This window comes from Spodoptera frugiperda, chromosome 6 (assembly GCF_023101765.2).
Source record: "Spodoptera frugiperda isolate SF20-4 chromosome 6, AGI-APGP_CSIRO_Sfru_2.0, whole genome shotgun sequence".
Classification (NCBI taxonomy): Eukaryota; Metazoa; Arthropoda; class Insecta; order Lepidoptera; family Noctuidae; genus Spodoptera; species Spodoptera frugiperda.
This window is the reverse complement of record NC_064217.1, coordinates 8,581,910-8,598,790: the sequence shown is the minus strand read 5'-3', so window position 1 is coordinate 8,598,790 and position 16,881 is coordinate 8,581,910. Positions and strand designations below refer to the sequence as shown.

The 16,881-nt window shown below is 34.4% G+C and overlaps 1 protein-coding gene across 1 annotated transcript; it reads left to right on the top strand.

Annotated features, from left to right (window-relative positions):
- Positions 1–995: 995 nt before the first annotated feature.
- Positions 996–16,868, top strand: LOC118267708 (uncharacterized). The gene is made up of 14 exons (XM_035581844.2): positions 996–1,403; positions 1,757–1,941; positions 3,578–3,651; positions 5,013–5,118; positions 7,786–7,955; positions 10,246–10,754; positions 10,909–11,093; positions 12,693–12,827; positions 13,176–13,337; positions 13,774–13,939; positions 14,362–14,463; positions 14,867–15,051; positions 16,258–16,437; positions 16,720–16,868. The coding sequence occupies exons 1-13, from the start codon at positions 1,289–1,291 to the stop codon at positions 16,411–16,413; spliced, it is 2,250 nt and encodes a 749-aa protein (XP_035437737.2). The 5' UTR covers positions 996–1,288; the 3' UTR covers positions 16,414–16,437; positions 16,720–16,868.
- The last annotated feature ends 13 nt before the right edge of the window (positions 16,869–16,881 follow it).

Here is a 16,881-nt window from a genome sequence, read left to right as displayed (position 1 = left end):
AAGTGTGTCTGTTTATTTGTCCGTAGCGACGAACTGACGTAATTTCCCACTTCCAATGTGGGATGGAAGTTTGTATGGATATGGGATAATCCACCATTTTCTATGTAGGAAGCTAAAATTGGAACTTTAACTATTTGAAATTTTATTTACTAAAGAAACATATTTTGTTGTACATACCTCTGGCCCAAACAAATCTTTTTAAGCTGTTCAATAATTTTTTTGCGATTTTATACGAGAATTTATTCGAAAATCGCCCATCTACAAAAGAAGAAGAAGGAAGCAGCTAGTATTCTTTGGCAAATGATGGTTTACGTTGAATCTTAACTTCGTTGAGTTTAAACAAATTATTTAGATAAATGCATATAAACGAAATTAACCATGCAGATTAACCATTAATAAATCAATGTTCCATTAATAAACCGATTTTCTTTTGAATTTCATGGTATGTATTCGATTTGGTAACAAAAGACAACTATATACCTGTGAATACCTATTGAATATCATACTCATCAACATAAAACCTCCGCCTTTTTTGAAGTCGGTTAAAACACTCACATCAAATCACATCTCAGGGTGTAGGTAGGTTCTACGGGTTTAAACAGCTTATAAACACCATACCTTACATAAGTCTGGTAAAATAAGGGAATTCCCAGCGTTACGACACGACTGATTTTTCATCAACGATTTCAATTCCATAAATGGTATAAGAATTAGGAACTTTCATGTACAACATACAATAATTACTTATGTATTTTTTCGGTCAGATTTTCATAGAAAATAGATGTTCTTAGAAAGGTTTCATCTTAGAGTAAGTATTTAAAAATTAAGACATATTTATTTTAATGTATTTAATTATAACAAAAACCACTAAAGCAAGAAAATAATGCTATATGACCATCATTAGGAGTTGGGAAAATCAATGCATAAAAACGAACAAAACGTAATGCTACGTGAAAGATGATGTTTATGAATTTATTTCAGAACGAAACGCAAAATGACAGATACTGTTGCCGAGGTTTCATGAACACTTTAATTTTGCTTTGCGTTTCAAGAATGTTATCAAAATAGATAACGATTATGTTTCGTTGTAATTCCTTCACGAACAGGTGGTAAAGTCGCGTCACAGATAGTAAGAAGTACATTACCGAGGTGTTGAGAGTAATGCCACTGTCGTGATCAGGACCGCGTTTTATTCTTTATTTTGCCAAAAAAGGGCGCACAATTATTGTGAACGTTATGTAATGTGTATTGTAGTGTTATCGTGAGTGGTTATAATATTGTGGGGAAGATGAGGACGGTGGCGTTGATCAGCGGGGGTAAGGACAGCTGCTACAACATGATGCAGTGTGTCGGCGCCGGGCACACGATCGTAGCGCTGGCCAACCTCCAACCTACACAAAAAGGTTAATTTTGTCCCGTTAACGAATTTAGACGCGTATATTTACCATGTATTTTTTATTTTGTTATTTATCTTATCCCGCTAAAATGTCGGGAAACAGAAATAGAAATTGTCTACAGGGTGTCACTAAGGTTTTGTAACATATGTCTTAAAATAAAAACATCTGAAGTTATTTTAAGCCTACCTGTGAATTGGCATCAATTGTTATTGTTATCAGTTTACCTGTGCAGGGCTAAGAAATAAATTATACTTTCATTTTAATTCTGAAAACCAATTGGATACTGCATGATATGATTTAAAAAATCCAATTGATCTTTCATGTCTGATGAGTTTAATAATGTAGGAATAATATTTCAGATGAGCTGGACAGCTATATGTACCAAACAGTGGGACACCAAGGTATAGATCTGTATGCTGAAGCTATGGGCCTACCACTATACAGGGAAGCAATAACTGGCAATGCTGTCAACCAAGGCAAGAACTATCAACCCACAGAAAATGATGAGGTTGAGGACTTGTACAGACTCCTTTCTAAAGTTAAGGTGAGCCATTAAAAAAATATCTGAAAAAAGAAAGAGCATAAACATTCCTTTTTTAAATGTTTAAACTAGGCATAAACCATAAATATCTGTGTGTATATGTATAAAAATATGTTCACACACACAACAGTCATGCAACAGGTTTTAAATTACCACTTAAAGTGGACAGACAGATAGACAAAGTCTATTCAATGATTGTAATGACCAATTGTGAATAATGTATTCAAATTAGAAGCTTTTGTTCACTTTGTAACAGAATGTCATGTTAGAACTAACTTAGACAAGGTCTTTAGTTTGACCTGTATAATTATTGTGGGTTGGTATAGTCAGATAATACAAGATAATGATAGAAATATATTTTTCTTTGTGTTTTGAGAGAATGTATAAAGATGGATTAAACAAAGAAAATGTGTAGGAATCATTATCTGTTTGTATATGATCTCTACATACTGCCACACTTAGATTCATGGTTATTTTACTCAGTTCTTAGCAATTGTTTTCAGAACAAAATTATTACTAAGGAATAGTTTAAGTAACCGTTAAATGTCTCTGAGTATAGAAGTTAGACTTATACAGCATTTCCTGTACAGAAGCACATGTACAGATGTAACATTCTTTCCTGGAAAATTATTCACTCTGATTTATTACATTTGTTGTGACTTTTCACTGTTGTAAAACAGTGAAGAAAAATATTGTGAGGAAACCTAGGCTTATAATTTCTAATTATAAGTCTGAAATCACCAACCTGCAATGAGCAAGCATGGTGATTAATACTCAAACCTTCTCCATGTGAGAAGACTTATAGGCTGTTGATGACAATTATTTGTAGAATTAATGTAGGATAAATTCTTGATATCTCTATCACTGGTTCATATTGAAGCTGTATTTATCTGTAGGTTGAGTAATAAAGAGATAATATGACTTTCATAATAAGTATAGTTACTTATAGTTTATAATATGAAGTTTACACACTTATCAATATATTATTTTCCCAGTTTAAAGTCTGTATGTGGCAATCAATTTGCCTGATATTGTGCTAGTAAAGGCAAAATTGTTTACACTGATATGCTATTATTCATCATCAACTGAATCAGCAAATAATATGAACATTTAATTATTTTTTTTTGTCATTATGCATTTTTTCGGAGAATAAGATAATTTTCAATATAAAAACATGTATATGAAAATTACCTATTATTGATAAAATTATAATATAAATACTGAAACAGCCTAAAATATTTTTTATGTGACCAAATTTCAGCTAATCTGCTTCAAACAAAAAAATAATCACGCAACCTTGACATAATTGGTATACATACATAGAAAAAACAAAATACATACTGGTCGAATTGAGAACCTCTTCCTTATAGGGAAGTAGGTAAAAAATGCTGATAACTAACATAAAAAACAACATTATAAAAAAGTAGATCATGTAAAATTCACAGAAGTGATTCATTATAAATTGTTCACATACAACTTGACTTTGAAACGAGTTTCATTGACATTGTAAATATGTGCTAAAAATATTTAAATATACTGTATCTGAGTATGTTAAGTTGACAGTATAATCTGAATGTAAATAAAATCTGCAGTGATAAGTTCTCTGTTACATTTTAACGATAGATAACGATTGTTTCAGAATGATTTAGATATAGAGGCGGTTGCCGTTGGTGCCATATTGTCAGATTACCAAAGAATTAGGGTGGAAAATGTGTAAGTACTACAAAATATATTTAATTTTATAACTATATAGGCATATTATTTACTTGAATGCACATCTATATTACTTGGGAGTGAGACACTTCTGCCTACCACTCCAGGAAATAAAAGGCTTTGTTATGTTAAATATTATTATCAATTAGCGAGTCAGTTTTACCTGACTAATGCATAGTAATGAATGATATGAGGAAACCAGTTTTTCTAATAAAAATATGACTTTCCAAGAGGCAGGAATCATGTTTCCTTCCTTAAATACTTTACATATGAATATAGAAAAATATGCTCTATACATGATGTATTTAGAGTTAAGTATTCATTGTACAGTAGAACATAAACATATTTATTTCTTTGTGTGATGTTATGGACTTTGGAACTGAGTAAAGTTGGTACTATTCAATTGCTAATGTTTATAGATTTGCATTCATAATATCGATTACACCTCTACAGTTTTATTATATGTATAGATATATGTTATTATGTATCTAATGACGACATTTCCGTAAAGTTTTGAGGTTTGTGTCCACCACAATATTAATTACCTACTTATACTATATGTTTTAAATATTCTTTAAAAATAAGGAAGTCACACCATGAATAATTACATTTATTTCTTTTTCTTGTTTTATCTTTTTCGTCGTTATTCGGATTGTCGGATCAATTTCTGCGTAAGATTATTTTATTTTGCGTTTTTAATTTCATTAGGCTAACCGACCAACATAGTGATTATACCTGTAAATATCCATTAAAATTGTTTCATGCAATATTATTTACGTGTCATCCGACCTAGCTTTCCATAGTTTTTGCTGGAATTAGCACTTTATTCTAATGAACTTTTAGTTCAAGTTCGCGTGCGTATAATTGTTTTAATACTATTTCTCCGACAATTTATAGTAAGATCACTTAATTACACCCGTTCTAGAAGCTAGTTTGTAGTTTCTCTTGAATATTTAACAGTTGCACGATTGTGGTTAAATAATATTATAGTTTTTGAGTCATTAGTGTAGTAAATAACGCTAAAATTGCTAGAATAAGTACTTATTAAAAGGGAGAACATACTTAGAAATAGGATTTTTTAAAAGGCTTCGAAAATAAATGGAGACTGTGGAAGTTTTTATTTTTAACCTAATGCAATTTGAAATAAAGTCCGATTTTGGATGTTTTATTTTGTAGGTGTTTTTTGATTTTAATTGCTTAGGCATAGTGTAATAAGCACTAGCTACACTAGACGAAATTTTGCTGTGTAAACCACTCGTGTTTTATAACTCATTGTTGTAGGCACTTCTATGTGTTGAGTTGAAATGTATTTTCTTTCTTATGTAAAATATATGAATGTATAAATGGTTCTTTGTTTCTAGATGTCACCGGTTAGGTCTAGTGTCGCTTGCGTACTTATGGAGGCGGAACCAAAAGGAGCTGCTTCAGGAGATGATAGCGAGCGGCGTCGAAGCTATCATCATAAAGGTCAGTATTAAATAATCAAAGAGATTTTCCTGATCAAAGAAGAAAATCTCCTTTCAAAGATGGAAGAGAGAAGAAGTAATGTTCAATGTTTTGTAACGTCGTTAAAATATGTTTTGTAGCATCATTAAAACAGGATTAAACGAAATAAATATCACCCTTCTAAAAATCCCAAAGCATTTGTAACTCCTCTAGTGTTAAGGGTGTCCAAAAGCGATACTGTCCACTTTCCATCATCTACAGATAGATGGCGCAAGATAAACTATTCTATAATGAAATAGAGGAATAAACTTAATAATACAATATATTTATTTATCAAAAGACCTACTTATACATATAGTCAGGCTGAGTGACAATTAAAAAACAATTACATATCATCTGATTGCCATCAAGCTATCCTATATTCCTATCTACCTACTAACATCTGTACTGAATGAATAATGTAAATATAATCGATTGATCAATTGGCTGTGAAGTCGTTATTAGGTAGGCACATAGCACCGACGCGTTAATGGTACTAAACTGTATTTTTATTATTATCATGTCTCTAATTTATCACGAGAAGTGGGCACACGAGTATCTACGTAGTATTTGTTTGTTTTGAAACATATAGATTTTTGGTAAAGGCTTTGGTTGCAGAGAATTTAGTAGATTTCTTTCGAATATACTACAACGTTAAGAGAATATCAGGATAATGGGTCTGGAAGTTATATGTGTGAAATTGTATGTTTGTAAACGGGCTCACGACACAGGAGAACACCAAAGTGTAGGGCAACAAAAAAAAAAAGGAAAAACAAGTAGCCTATGATACCTTACCTGACCCTGAAGAGTACATTGTCCAATGGCGAAAGAGTTTTCATATCAGTCCTGTAATTTCAGAACCTGTTCAATGCAAACAAACTGTCAAATATAACACGCAAGTAAATGTCGCGGATATAATGCCGAACTTATTCTTTGTCCGTCTGCCTTTGAGTGACGTATAGATGTTTGTTGTTGGTTGCGAATGCGAAGTGAGGAGAACTTGTCATTTTCTGCCTTACTTCAGTAGTCTCCTTCATTTTACGTCATACATCATTAGTCAAGTATTCTTCAAAGAAAATGCCTTACAAGTGAATTGAGCCATAATAATCTGCTTGTATGGTGTCATTACCCTTACTCATATCAGTATCAAGGAAGTGTGATATGCAACCGACGCATCTTGCAGATAAACTGGACAAATAGTAGGTACCTACGTACGGTCAATCAACTAGGTACTTTTAAATAAAGGCTGAATTTTATTGACTGTCTGACTTGTTGTTGAGCTTGCATTCATTTTTAGGTGATTTTATTGGATAGACTCAGTAATCATCTATAGATGTATAGAAACCTACTTGATTGAATAGTACTAAGGCCTACTAGTCCAATCTGCTTACTTGACACAAGTTAAATGATTAAAGTCTTGAACTCAGCAAAATTTCTATTGCTCAGTCGACCATAAGCGACACTAGCGCCTCTCTAATGACAATTGATGACGCAAAAACCCTATTTGTATTGTCGAAAATAACATTTCTTAACACAAAGTCGTACGTCATTCGTCAATGGTCATTTTATTTTATACATTTGACGTTGATCAATCAGTTGTGTTGCTGGTGACACTTGATGTTAGGCGTCCATTAACTGTCTCGTTTAGTGCCAAATAAACTGTTTACACACAACAACACACCTACACAAGTTTTGGTAATTATCTCGCCTTTAAATTGTTTCCCTTGAATCTTATTTTTGCGAGTAAATATTATTGTAAGTATACTACATAATTATGTACCAGCTTTTGAAACAAGTCTCATATCTTAAGACATAAAAATAATAGGTACCAAAAAATTGCTGCGTTGCAAACTAAAATAAAGACAAACAAACACTACTTATTATTAGTCACGATTAATACTAGTAACTACAATTAGCATACTTATGAAAATCGGTTTAGTGGCATTCATATAAATCTATGTTTAACTATTTGTAATGTTAGTTAGCATTTAGAATGCTTTACTAGCTAATACCAAACGTCATGGGACTGTCGACATAACGAATCGATTTTATGGTGGATTTATGGCAACTGGCTGGCTGCCCAGTAGTTAGCCAGAGTAATGGTTTCTAAATGCCTCGTGACTAAACCTGAATACTAAATGTTTGGTATTGACAAAAACTGGAACCGCAGCATTATTATTAACCAAGTCATGTCGTTTTTAGCGGACAGTCTCAATAAATGGCTACGGGAGATAGAATGTTGAGCCATCTTCTTGCATAGGGATACATTGGACATATACGAAGTCTTACTTTAAAACAAATATCTGACCCCATTTTAAGGTTAGCTCTTGTATCATGGGTATTTTTTTGAAGCGGGGCAAATCTTCCTATTACTTCTTCGAGAGGGAGTGTCAGACTATTACTGACTAAATATCACCCTGATCTTACTCCTGCGCTTCGAGCTGGAGCCCCGGTAACTGCCGGTAACCGGGATGGGCATCAACCCTACAGAACCATATCTGTGGTGATCTGATGGCTCTTTGAGGCACCCGCGAAACGCGACGCGCTTTACGCACGTATCATGGGTACTGCGTACACTTACAACCGCATAATTTCACATACACTTTCAACTGCTAATTATAATACCTATTGACATTGATGTTTACACAGGTGGCAGCCCTCGGTCTAGACCCTCGAGTGCACCTGGGCATGTCTCTCCGCGACATTCAACCCCACCTTCTAGTCATGCAGGAGAAGTACGGGCTCAACGTGTGCGGGGAGGGCGGCGAGTACGAGACCTTCACTCTAGACTGTCCCTTGTTTAAGAAGAAATTAGTTATGTGAGTATGTTAATGCTTATCATTTAAGCTTTTTAACCCTTCATGTGTCGAAACGTCGATCCACGCGAGACACAATGTATTTTCTAAAGGATTTCGTAATCAAAAGCAATCAAACATAAGTTATTCTTAAACTTCGGCTTATTTAGACTATAATAACACTTAAGATACTAAAGTGGAGATCTCTTGTCAAGTGGTTACAGTTAAAAAGAGATACAAATACATTCAACAGATATGTGTATATCCCTTTCTAACTATGCTTGAGCTGAGATCTGGTGTCAGATTTAATTATGATTGCACGATTTAGCTATATTTTGTTTAAGTGCATTTTATTTTTCGCATATTCGTCATTTAATGTGTTAATCTTGAAAAACACACGCTTCGATTCGTCTGTGAAATTATGCTCATAGTTTACCTTGTAAAATATATTTCAACGTAATAATAATTACTAAACCACTAATAAAATAAAGTCGTAAACATCCAGAAAGCTGAAAAGCATTCCGTGTAAAATATATTGCCATGAATCAAGTTTTTGTAAACAACTGCTATGAAAAGTAATAAAACTCGGTTTATGTTCCTCATAAATACAGATTTATCATAATAAATGTTATCTGTGGACCTTATTTGATGAGCTTAGGCTGTAATCAATAAGTGATACTCTCTTATCGATCATGTAATACACTTGTGACACTAGAATGGTACATTGGACGAGAAAAGTTAATGGATAAAGTAAATATTATGTATGAATTATTATTTTAATTTGAGTATATCGTGGTTTTTAGGCGTATACTTGATTGAATACTTAAGTTAGTAAGCTTAAATAGGGTTATGAATTTGGTGTTCTTAATATTATACAGTACGAGTTCGCTTTACGTTAAACGAAAACGAAACGAGAGCGCGTTCGGTGCTCTGATTGGCTCAACCAGTGTTTGAATCAACCAATCAGAGCGCCGAACGCGCTCTCGTTTTGATCCCGTTAAGAGTACAGCAAACTCGTACTAAGGGTACTAAATTCACATTGAGTTCACACGTGAGGTTACAGGAGGTAATTACTAGGTCAGCTAACACACTTGTAATACAAATCCTCTTGTGTTGTGTCAGTGCTGGTTACGTACCTTTACCAGGTGTTCCGTCTGCTTGTTTGCACCTATCTCTTAAAAAAAAAACATTATAAATTTCTAATAGATGTTTATGTCGATCGTAATGATTTAGTGATCATAATTTGTGAACTGATTTTATACACAGAATAATATGTAGGTATATCCAACTTGGGAAGTGTTAACCAATTAATGTATCGAACTGTACCTAGTAACTAGTATCATATACACGTTAGATGATTGTTTCCAAGAGCTTATTAGTCGTTATCTCGGTTATTGACGTCGGATTACAATATGATAAGGAACGTTTTGTCGAAATAATTATTTATATTTTTATTTCACTCAAGTCTCTGTCCACAATTTCCTTATTTTATTTTACCTCCCATATAAGTTTTTAAACTGACATGATCACTAACACTAGTATGCTTAAATTGTGACCATGGTGCTATGCAACAGTGTCGATTATCGGTTTCAATGAACAAAAACACAGTATAGCCTATCGGGGAATACCAGCCAGGATGTTATAAATATAATAATCTTTATTCAGAAATGTGAATGGACACAAAATATACAAAAATATAATTATGTAAGTAGATCGGAAGGAGATTTTGTCGGAATGCCTGAAGTACTGCTAGGGGAACTTATGAATGCTTTTAGTTCCTGTTTAATTATGTTTTAGTTATGTATGTAAGTTACTTTAATTGGTTGTACACCGTTATAACTTTTCAATTAAATAAAAAAATCTCACATAGTGTACTAGGATGATCCAGTTATATTCATTTCCTAGTTTCTTTGTCCAAGCTTTCTTTTTAATATCTTATGTCTATTATAATAAAGATTAAAGTATGAACAATAATAAATATTTAAAAACACTGGTCGTTGCTTTGAAGCTGTAAACATGCCTATCAACGAGCATATTTACTTTACTGTAACTTTGTTCTTATAAACAACATACGTTATTAACTGAAGATTATGCGCAGTTGGCGTAGCGTATAGGAGACTTAATGGTTATAGCCAGTACCTCGTTTAAGTAAATATCGTTTAATGATAGTCTAGGTTCGATTGTGAATAATATTGCTCCATTATAATTATAAAAGTTATTACAACAAACTTACGCTTGAGTTGCCACATTTATACTCAAATATAACCATGTTTTTATATAATTAAGTAATCTGGTATTTTCTTTCTTCCAACAGAGATGAAAAGGAATTGGTGTTACACACGGACGACCCAGTCGCTCCGGTCGGCTACTTAAACTTAAAACTACATTTAGCGCCAAAAGAAAACTTCGATGAAGCAATAAAACTACCTCCAACTGTTAAGAACCCGTTAGATTTTGTAAACGATTTAAGCGATTCTGTGTTTAGCGATATAAGCGATATTGAACTGAGCGAGACGGAGCTAGAGTCTATAGAGAAGTTAGAAAAGGAGGAAAAGAAGAAACAGAATGAACTGAATCCATTGCTCACTTATTCTGGTGATAAGGTAACTGGTGTTGAGGTGGACTATGAAAATGATGAGCCGGACAGTATAGCGGAGACCGGGTATACCTACGAGCAGGCTCATAGAAAGCACGAGAGCCAACCTATACATGACCACAGAAGTATATACGGCAACAAACACGGCTGGTACTTCATCGGCGGCATTGTTGGCGAGGGCGTGGATACCAGGGTCGCCACCGAGGACGCTATGAAAAAACTCATTAGTAGGTAAACTTGTGCACGAGCGTTATTTTTCTTGTTTGATTTCATTTCTTTTCTTTCTTTGAAAGTTATACTAAAACAGTCTTTATTGTTCTTAAAATTAGTATTATTATTCCAGTTTCCGTATTATTTAATTTATGCTTTACTACATTTCAGGCTTGCTGGAGTCGGAGTCGCTGCGTCTTAACGACGTATGTTCAGTGAACATCTATATGAGAGATATGGAAGAATATGCCGCTTTGAACGAAGTCTACGTACAAACGTTTAACTTCCCCAATCCACCAACCCGCGTGTGTGTGCAATGCCCTCTACCTGCGGATGTGGGTCTTATATTTGATGCTGTAAGTGAAATTCAACCTTATCTCATACACGTAGTGGTATTTATAGCCTATCCGGAGATTTGTAGGGTAGAAAACATTTGTGAACGCCTAGAAAAAAATAGGTAGTTTGATGTAGTTTAAAGAAGCGTTAACTTGTAATAGATCTATTCACCTGAAGCTTCGCCCATATGTGATCATAAGAAAAAAAAAAGTGGACTATAATTATTATTTAAACCGAGCAAATAGCTTCACTAGAAGACGGACGACCGACAGACAGATATCTTTTTTAAATACACTCGGCGTCACAAAAATAGCACCTCTTTAAAAGTTCCCTTCATAGTCATTTTAACCCTATTAAACAATGGCAGACATATGACTGTAAGGTATCATTGGAAAGGCAATTCATTTAAGTTTAAGAATAAATCAATGGATTTGGTTTTTTGTTTACCAGGGAATAAAAAAAGCAAGCAAATGCAAATTATTAAAAAGTTACATTTTATTTTATCAGCAAATAAGTCCTTAAAACAACTTAAAACCTAGTGTTACCCTCCCTAGCCCTGATGACTGCTTCCATGCTTTCTCTCATGGACGAATTAATGTGACAACAGTCTCTTGAGGAATGTTATCCCATTCTGAATATTTTGACAACATTTTTTTAACGTTACGTGCTGATGGGATCTGTTGTGTTTAGGAATTCTAACTGTTGTTAATTTAAAGGTCGTTAAACGTACTTTCAATTGATACCAATATTAATAAGGTGTAATGTATTCGTTACTGGCGGGACATGTTTTAAACTTACAATTTTCCAAGAGGTGCGATTTTTGTGACGCCGAGTGTGTTATAATATTTGTTTTGACCTTCAAAAATGCATTCCTTTGCCTTAGTTTGACTTTGACACTCTCTAGTAAGTACGTCTAACTCTATCTACATAAAAATATACCACAAAACACACCATTGTGACGTGAATGAAAGGCAAATAAACACTTTCCCATTTATAATATTAGTATAAGAATTTAATTTATAAACATTTTTAAGCTGGTAAAGTTTACCGCATTTTTTGTCATTGCACACAATTTACCTTTTATTCTAAGATACATGTGAGTATGCTTACCATAAAAATACGCCAATGTAATCATAATACATTGTACAGAAATGTAGAACAGTGATAAAACTACCGCATTGTGTAATTGATGAAAAATTGATTACGTACAGGTACGTACGTACATGATAAAGAAATATTGTTTACTAACTGATATGAAATTGGTTCACTAGTGTACAAGTTCAAATTCTTAACAAGGTTGTAGGATAAGAATTAGAAAGGAATGTAAATAAAATGTGCCAGGACTAGTACCTTTAGTGAAATGGAGGTGCAATATTGAACGTTAAGATTATAAAGAAAAATAACCCGTTTTGTGGGCTAGAGGCATTAAATTATAACTCGGCAAACATATTATTTTAGATCACTCTAGTGAGAAATTACAAAAAGAAACTTACCTCCAAAACGAAATAGCTGACCTTTTTATTTGAGGTGGTAACTCAACTTGGTTCTCTTACTGTTTACCTATATGTAATTAAAAAAAAACAGGTGTCTTTAATTTGAATATGTCTCTCTGTTCCCAGGTGGCTCACAAGTCGACCTACAACAACACACATGACGTGGACGGCGCGGTCACGAAGGAGCGCGTCACAATGCACGTGCAGGGAATATCGCACTGGGCGCCCGCCAACATTGGACCTTATAGTCAGGCTGTTAAAGTAAGTTTTTCTGTATATTACCACAAAACACATATTGTTTCTTTTATAAAGAAGGGATGTTTTTACGTAAGTTTTTTCGAACTTCAATTTGAAGTCTGAATTCAAGCCCGTGGATCTTCGGTAGTTGCAATCATTCATGAGTCTTTCTATGTTCACATTTTTGGAGAAACACTGTAATACACATTACTTACTTATTTCTAGGAAATTAGTCAATAATAAAGATAAAATATTTACGTCAGCTTAATTTGTTAAGCCTGTTTCTTTTCTAAACAACTAAGGTGATGTTCCAATAAAAATATCCACAGAATCATGCCAAATACCAATAAAATAAATATGTTTGTGTCCCAGGTGGGTGAAGTGATGGGTACGTGTGGGCAGATCGCCCTGGTCCCGGGCACGCTGACGCTGGCGGGCGGCGGGGCGCGCGCGCAGAGCGCCCTGTCGCTGCGGCATCTCACGCGGGTACTGCGCGCGCTGCATCCCCGGGCGCATATACGGAGTGTCGTGCAGGTCCGTGACACTGTGTGAACTTTATTTACTTCATGAACAGTAACTTTTAACTCTTATATTTATCTACTCTTTTTCAACAAAATAAATATTTGATTATTTACCACTTTAATTTAGCTCTAAAAGACCTTTTTTGAGTATTACTTATAAGCCAAATTTAGAAAAGATAAACAAACAAGTTCTAACCATAACTATAAATATTTTTAGAGTAACCCTATGGTACACATTTATAATCATATTTTATCTTTGAACGACACACGGCGTTCAGGTCACCGGTGACCGACGTTAGCGGATGATTTGCCTTCAACAGTTTTTTTTAGATTGGCAGTCAAAGACTTAAAAATAATTTTCACTGTTCACCACCTTATCAGTCCGTTGAAGATCAACCTTAGATGGGATAAAACCAATAATTAAGAGTGAAACTATCTCCGTCCCTCAGAGTGTATGCTACGTGGTGGCGGGCGGCGCGGTGGGCGAGGCGCGGCGCCAGCTGGAGCGGCGCACGGCGGGCGCCATCGTGCAGTACGCCGTCGTGCAGGCGTTGCCGCGGCAAGCCCGCGTCGAGTGGCACGCCTGGGCACACACTGACAACAACCGGTTCGAGTGTAAGGACGCACTTACTTACCTTTGTTTTACTATTGTCAGTAGCAATTAAGTTTACAGGCTGCCTTAAACTACTGTATCGCTTACCATGTAAGCGATACAGTAGTTTAAATATACCTGCAACTCCGGAGGCATCGCGAGTATGTGGATAGCGACGACACTTTCTTTTGTCTAGGCTCCTTTTAAAAGTACAATTTTATAGGAATTGAGCAAAAGACCTAAAGTTGTAATTATTTCCCAATGATAAAGAAAAAAACATAGTAAAGCGGGCAAAAGAAATCTATCACTGTGATTTGTATAACAAATTATGATGAACAATCCATCATTTATTAGTAAAGATTTCTAAAGAAAATAGAAATGATTATCGCACATATCTTGTAAAGGTAAATTCCAATATTAATTATTATTTACATTACACTTACAGACGAGGAGACTGGTTGCAACGTGGGTGATTACAAAGTTGCTATCACGAGGAGGTGGAACTACGAGAACACTGTCGCCGCTTTTGTTTGTTATGTTGCTACAGGTATGTATTTACTGTTCAAACATAATAGTAGTGATATAGTTATAGTAATACTAATTATGAACTTTGCGTGTCTTGGCTTCAGATACGAGGTTCCAACAATTTTCCTTAACTCTTCGCGGTTTTGACATTTAGAAATATCGCGAGCTAACATGTATAATATAATAATGAGCTATAAAAGATTACTTTTAATTCAATGTGGTCAATTCGGTTTAATCTACCGGAATTTTAATTAATTTATTTTACACTTTATGTACATTTATACTATGGTGCACTTAATGCCAATTTAACATTCTCTAACAGTCAACCTTAGGGCGATGCTTCTGTATATTCTCTTTTATCGACTTTATTCTGATTCATGTACAAAGTAATAGGGCAAATAATGATATTGTCTTGTCACGCGTAGGTTCTTCGCCATCGACTTGCCAGCTGTCATTCCCGAGCGAGGAGGTGTGCACGACGCACCGCATGCGAGCGTCCAGTATGACGCAGGAACAAATCGAAGAAGTGCTCGAGTACGCGCTCCGCAAGCTCACACAAGACAGGGACACGGAAACTCAACACGCTGTCAAGATGAGGATATTTTATCAGGTAAGAAGTTCTAAGCTTTTGGATTTATTTTTAATGTCATTAACTTTTTACGAAATCTCTGAATTCGTCAGTTTTAACAAAAATTAGATAAACCAATTCAAGTCTCAATAGGGATGAATGATTGGGTCAAAACTAAATGATTACAACTTTTCAATACAATAAAATATTCAAAAATAATCACACTCTCATTCATAAATTTGATGAATTACTTAATTTTCGATTTTTTCTAGCTAAAGGGGATTGACCAATTTGTATGGGACTTTGGCTATTTTTGAACAAGCACTTCAGCTAATAATATATGTTTGATTTAATAGTTCATATCAGTAAGAATGAAGATACAAACTTAGTTTTGTATCAAGATTTATATTTAGATATTTTTTTACATTTTATTGAAACTGGTTATGCATGAAATAAAACATTTTTTTTCTATTAAAATGCATTATTAATCCGATTCATATGTAATTAAAATATGGTCAAGGAACTCGGCAGGTGGATTCATAATTTTCTGGTACCTTGCCCAGCTTAAAAACCAAATAATAGTTATTATATGTGCACATCAACCTACTGTTCTATGACCCACCATGCAGTTGCAGCAATAATGTTTTATGGCTGTCCTGCCTTTAGTGTTATTTTCATATAATATATATACAAAATATGTTTTCCTACTAATGTGTCTACTTTGTATTTTCCCACGCAATAAATTGGAGTTTCAACACTCACAATGCAAAAGAACAAAGCGAATAATATCTGTCATTTTGACGAAAAACACAACAGATTGACAGCATTGGCAGCACTAAAGTCAAATTTAAAGCCACTTACTACAAATACTTGGTCTTATCATAACAAATACCAATAAAAATCGATTTTTTTAAAGTACAAATTGATACAAAGTTATTAGCGTCAGACATTTACTAAAATATAAATAAAATTATTGGTAAATTACATTTTTGTTGAGCAGCCTGTTCAAAAATAGCCAGATTTGGACAATCTCCTTTCTATAAGTCTGCTATTTGACGTCAAAAACTTATGACGTCATTATAGAGTATTTTATACAAAGTTTATAGAAAATATCGTTTTTCACATTTCGGAAAAAGTATTGAATTTGACTAGTAGAAACATGCCTATTCAAAGATTTTGGCTTTTCGTACATTATTAATTTCGACCCTTACACGATCTAGTAGAAGCTAAAGTTCCGTATCCCCTTAGGTGTGGAGTGCGCCGGCGCTGTCGGTGCTGACGGGCGCGGTGCGTGCAGTCCGGTCCCGGTCGCGGCACCGCGCGGCCGTCACCGCCGTGCCGGTCCTCGCGCTGCACAACGCCTTCACCTTCCTCTCCATCAGCGGCCTGCGACTCGACGAGTGACCTCGTCACCACTACTAACTAAATGTCCGTCTATATCTTAGGGTTTTGTATAAGACTACTTTTGATAGGATTATTTTGCGTATATTTTGAATTAATTATTTCTGAAGCAGTAGATTGAGAAGATTTAATTTTATTACAAATTTTCTGCGATATACTTTTGAGTATTGATGAACCTCATATACGCTCCAATATAGGCAAAATTTTCCGTGAATAGTAGTTTTATAAATGTGTATGTTTATCTTATATCAAACTTCTCACTATTACAGGTCTTGTTATATTAACGTGATACATTCTTCTTGTCCCCAGGTTTCATCGAAATATAAGGATACAGATGCTTTATTGCCAGTTTATAAAATATATTTGCTGAATATTTTCAGTGTTTATAAAATTTTGTTAATTATGCTACCGAGTTTACCATACTATAAGTCAAATTATATATACATTATTTTTTATTGCATTTGTGTTTTA

Excerpts from the sequence above, each read along its gene's own strand:
- LOC118267708 (XM_035581844.2), top strand. The coding sequence starts at position 1,289 with ATGAGGACGGTGGCGTTGATCAGCGGGGGTAAGGACAGCTGCTACAAC. Across the intron at positions 7,956-10,245 it reads TTTAAGAAGAAATTAGTTAT|AGATGAAAAGGAATTGGTGT; the intron begins GTGAGTATGTTA and ends TTCTTCCAACAG. Across the intron at positions 13,338-13,773 it reads ATATACGGAGTGTCGTGCAG|AGTGTATGCTACGTGGTGGC; the intron begins GTCCGTGACACT and ends TCCGTCCCTCAG.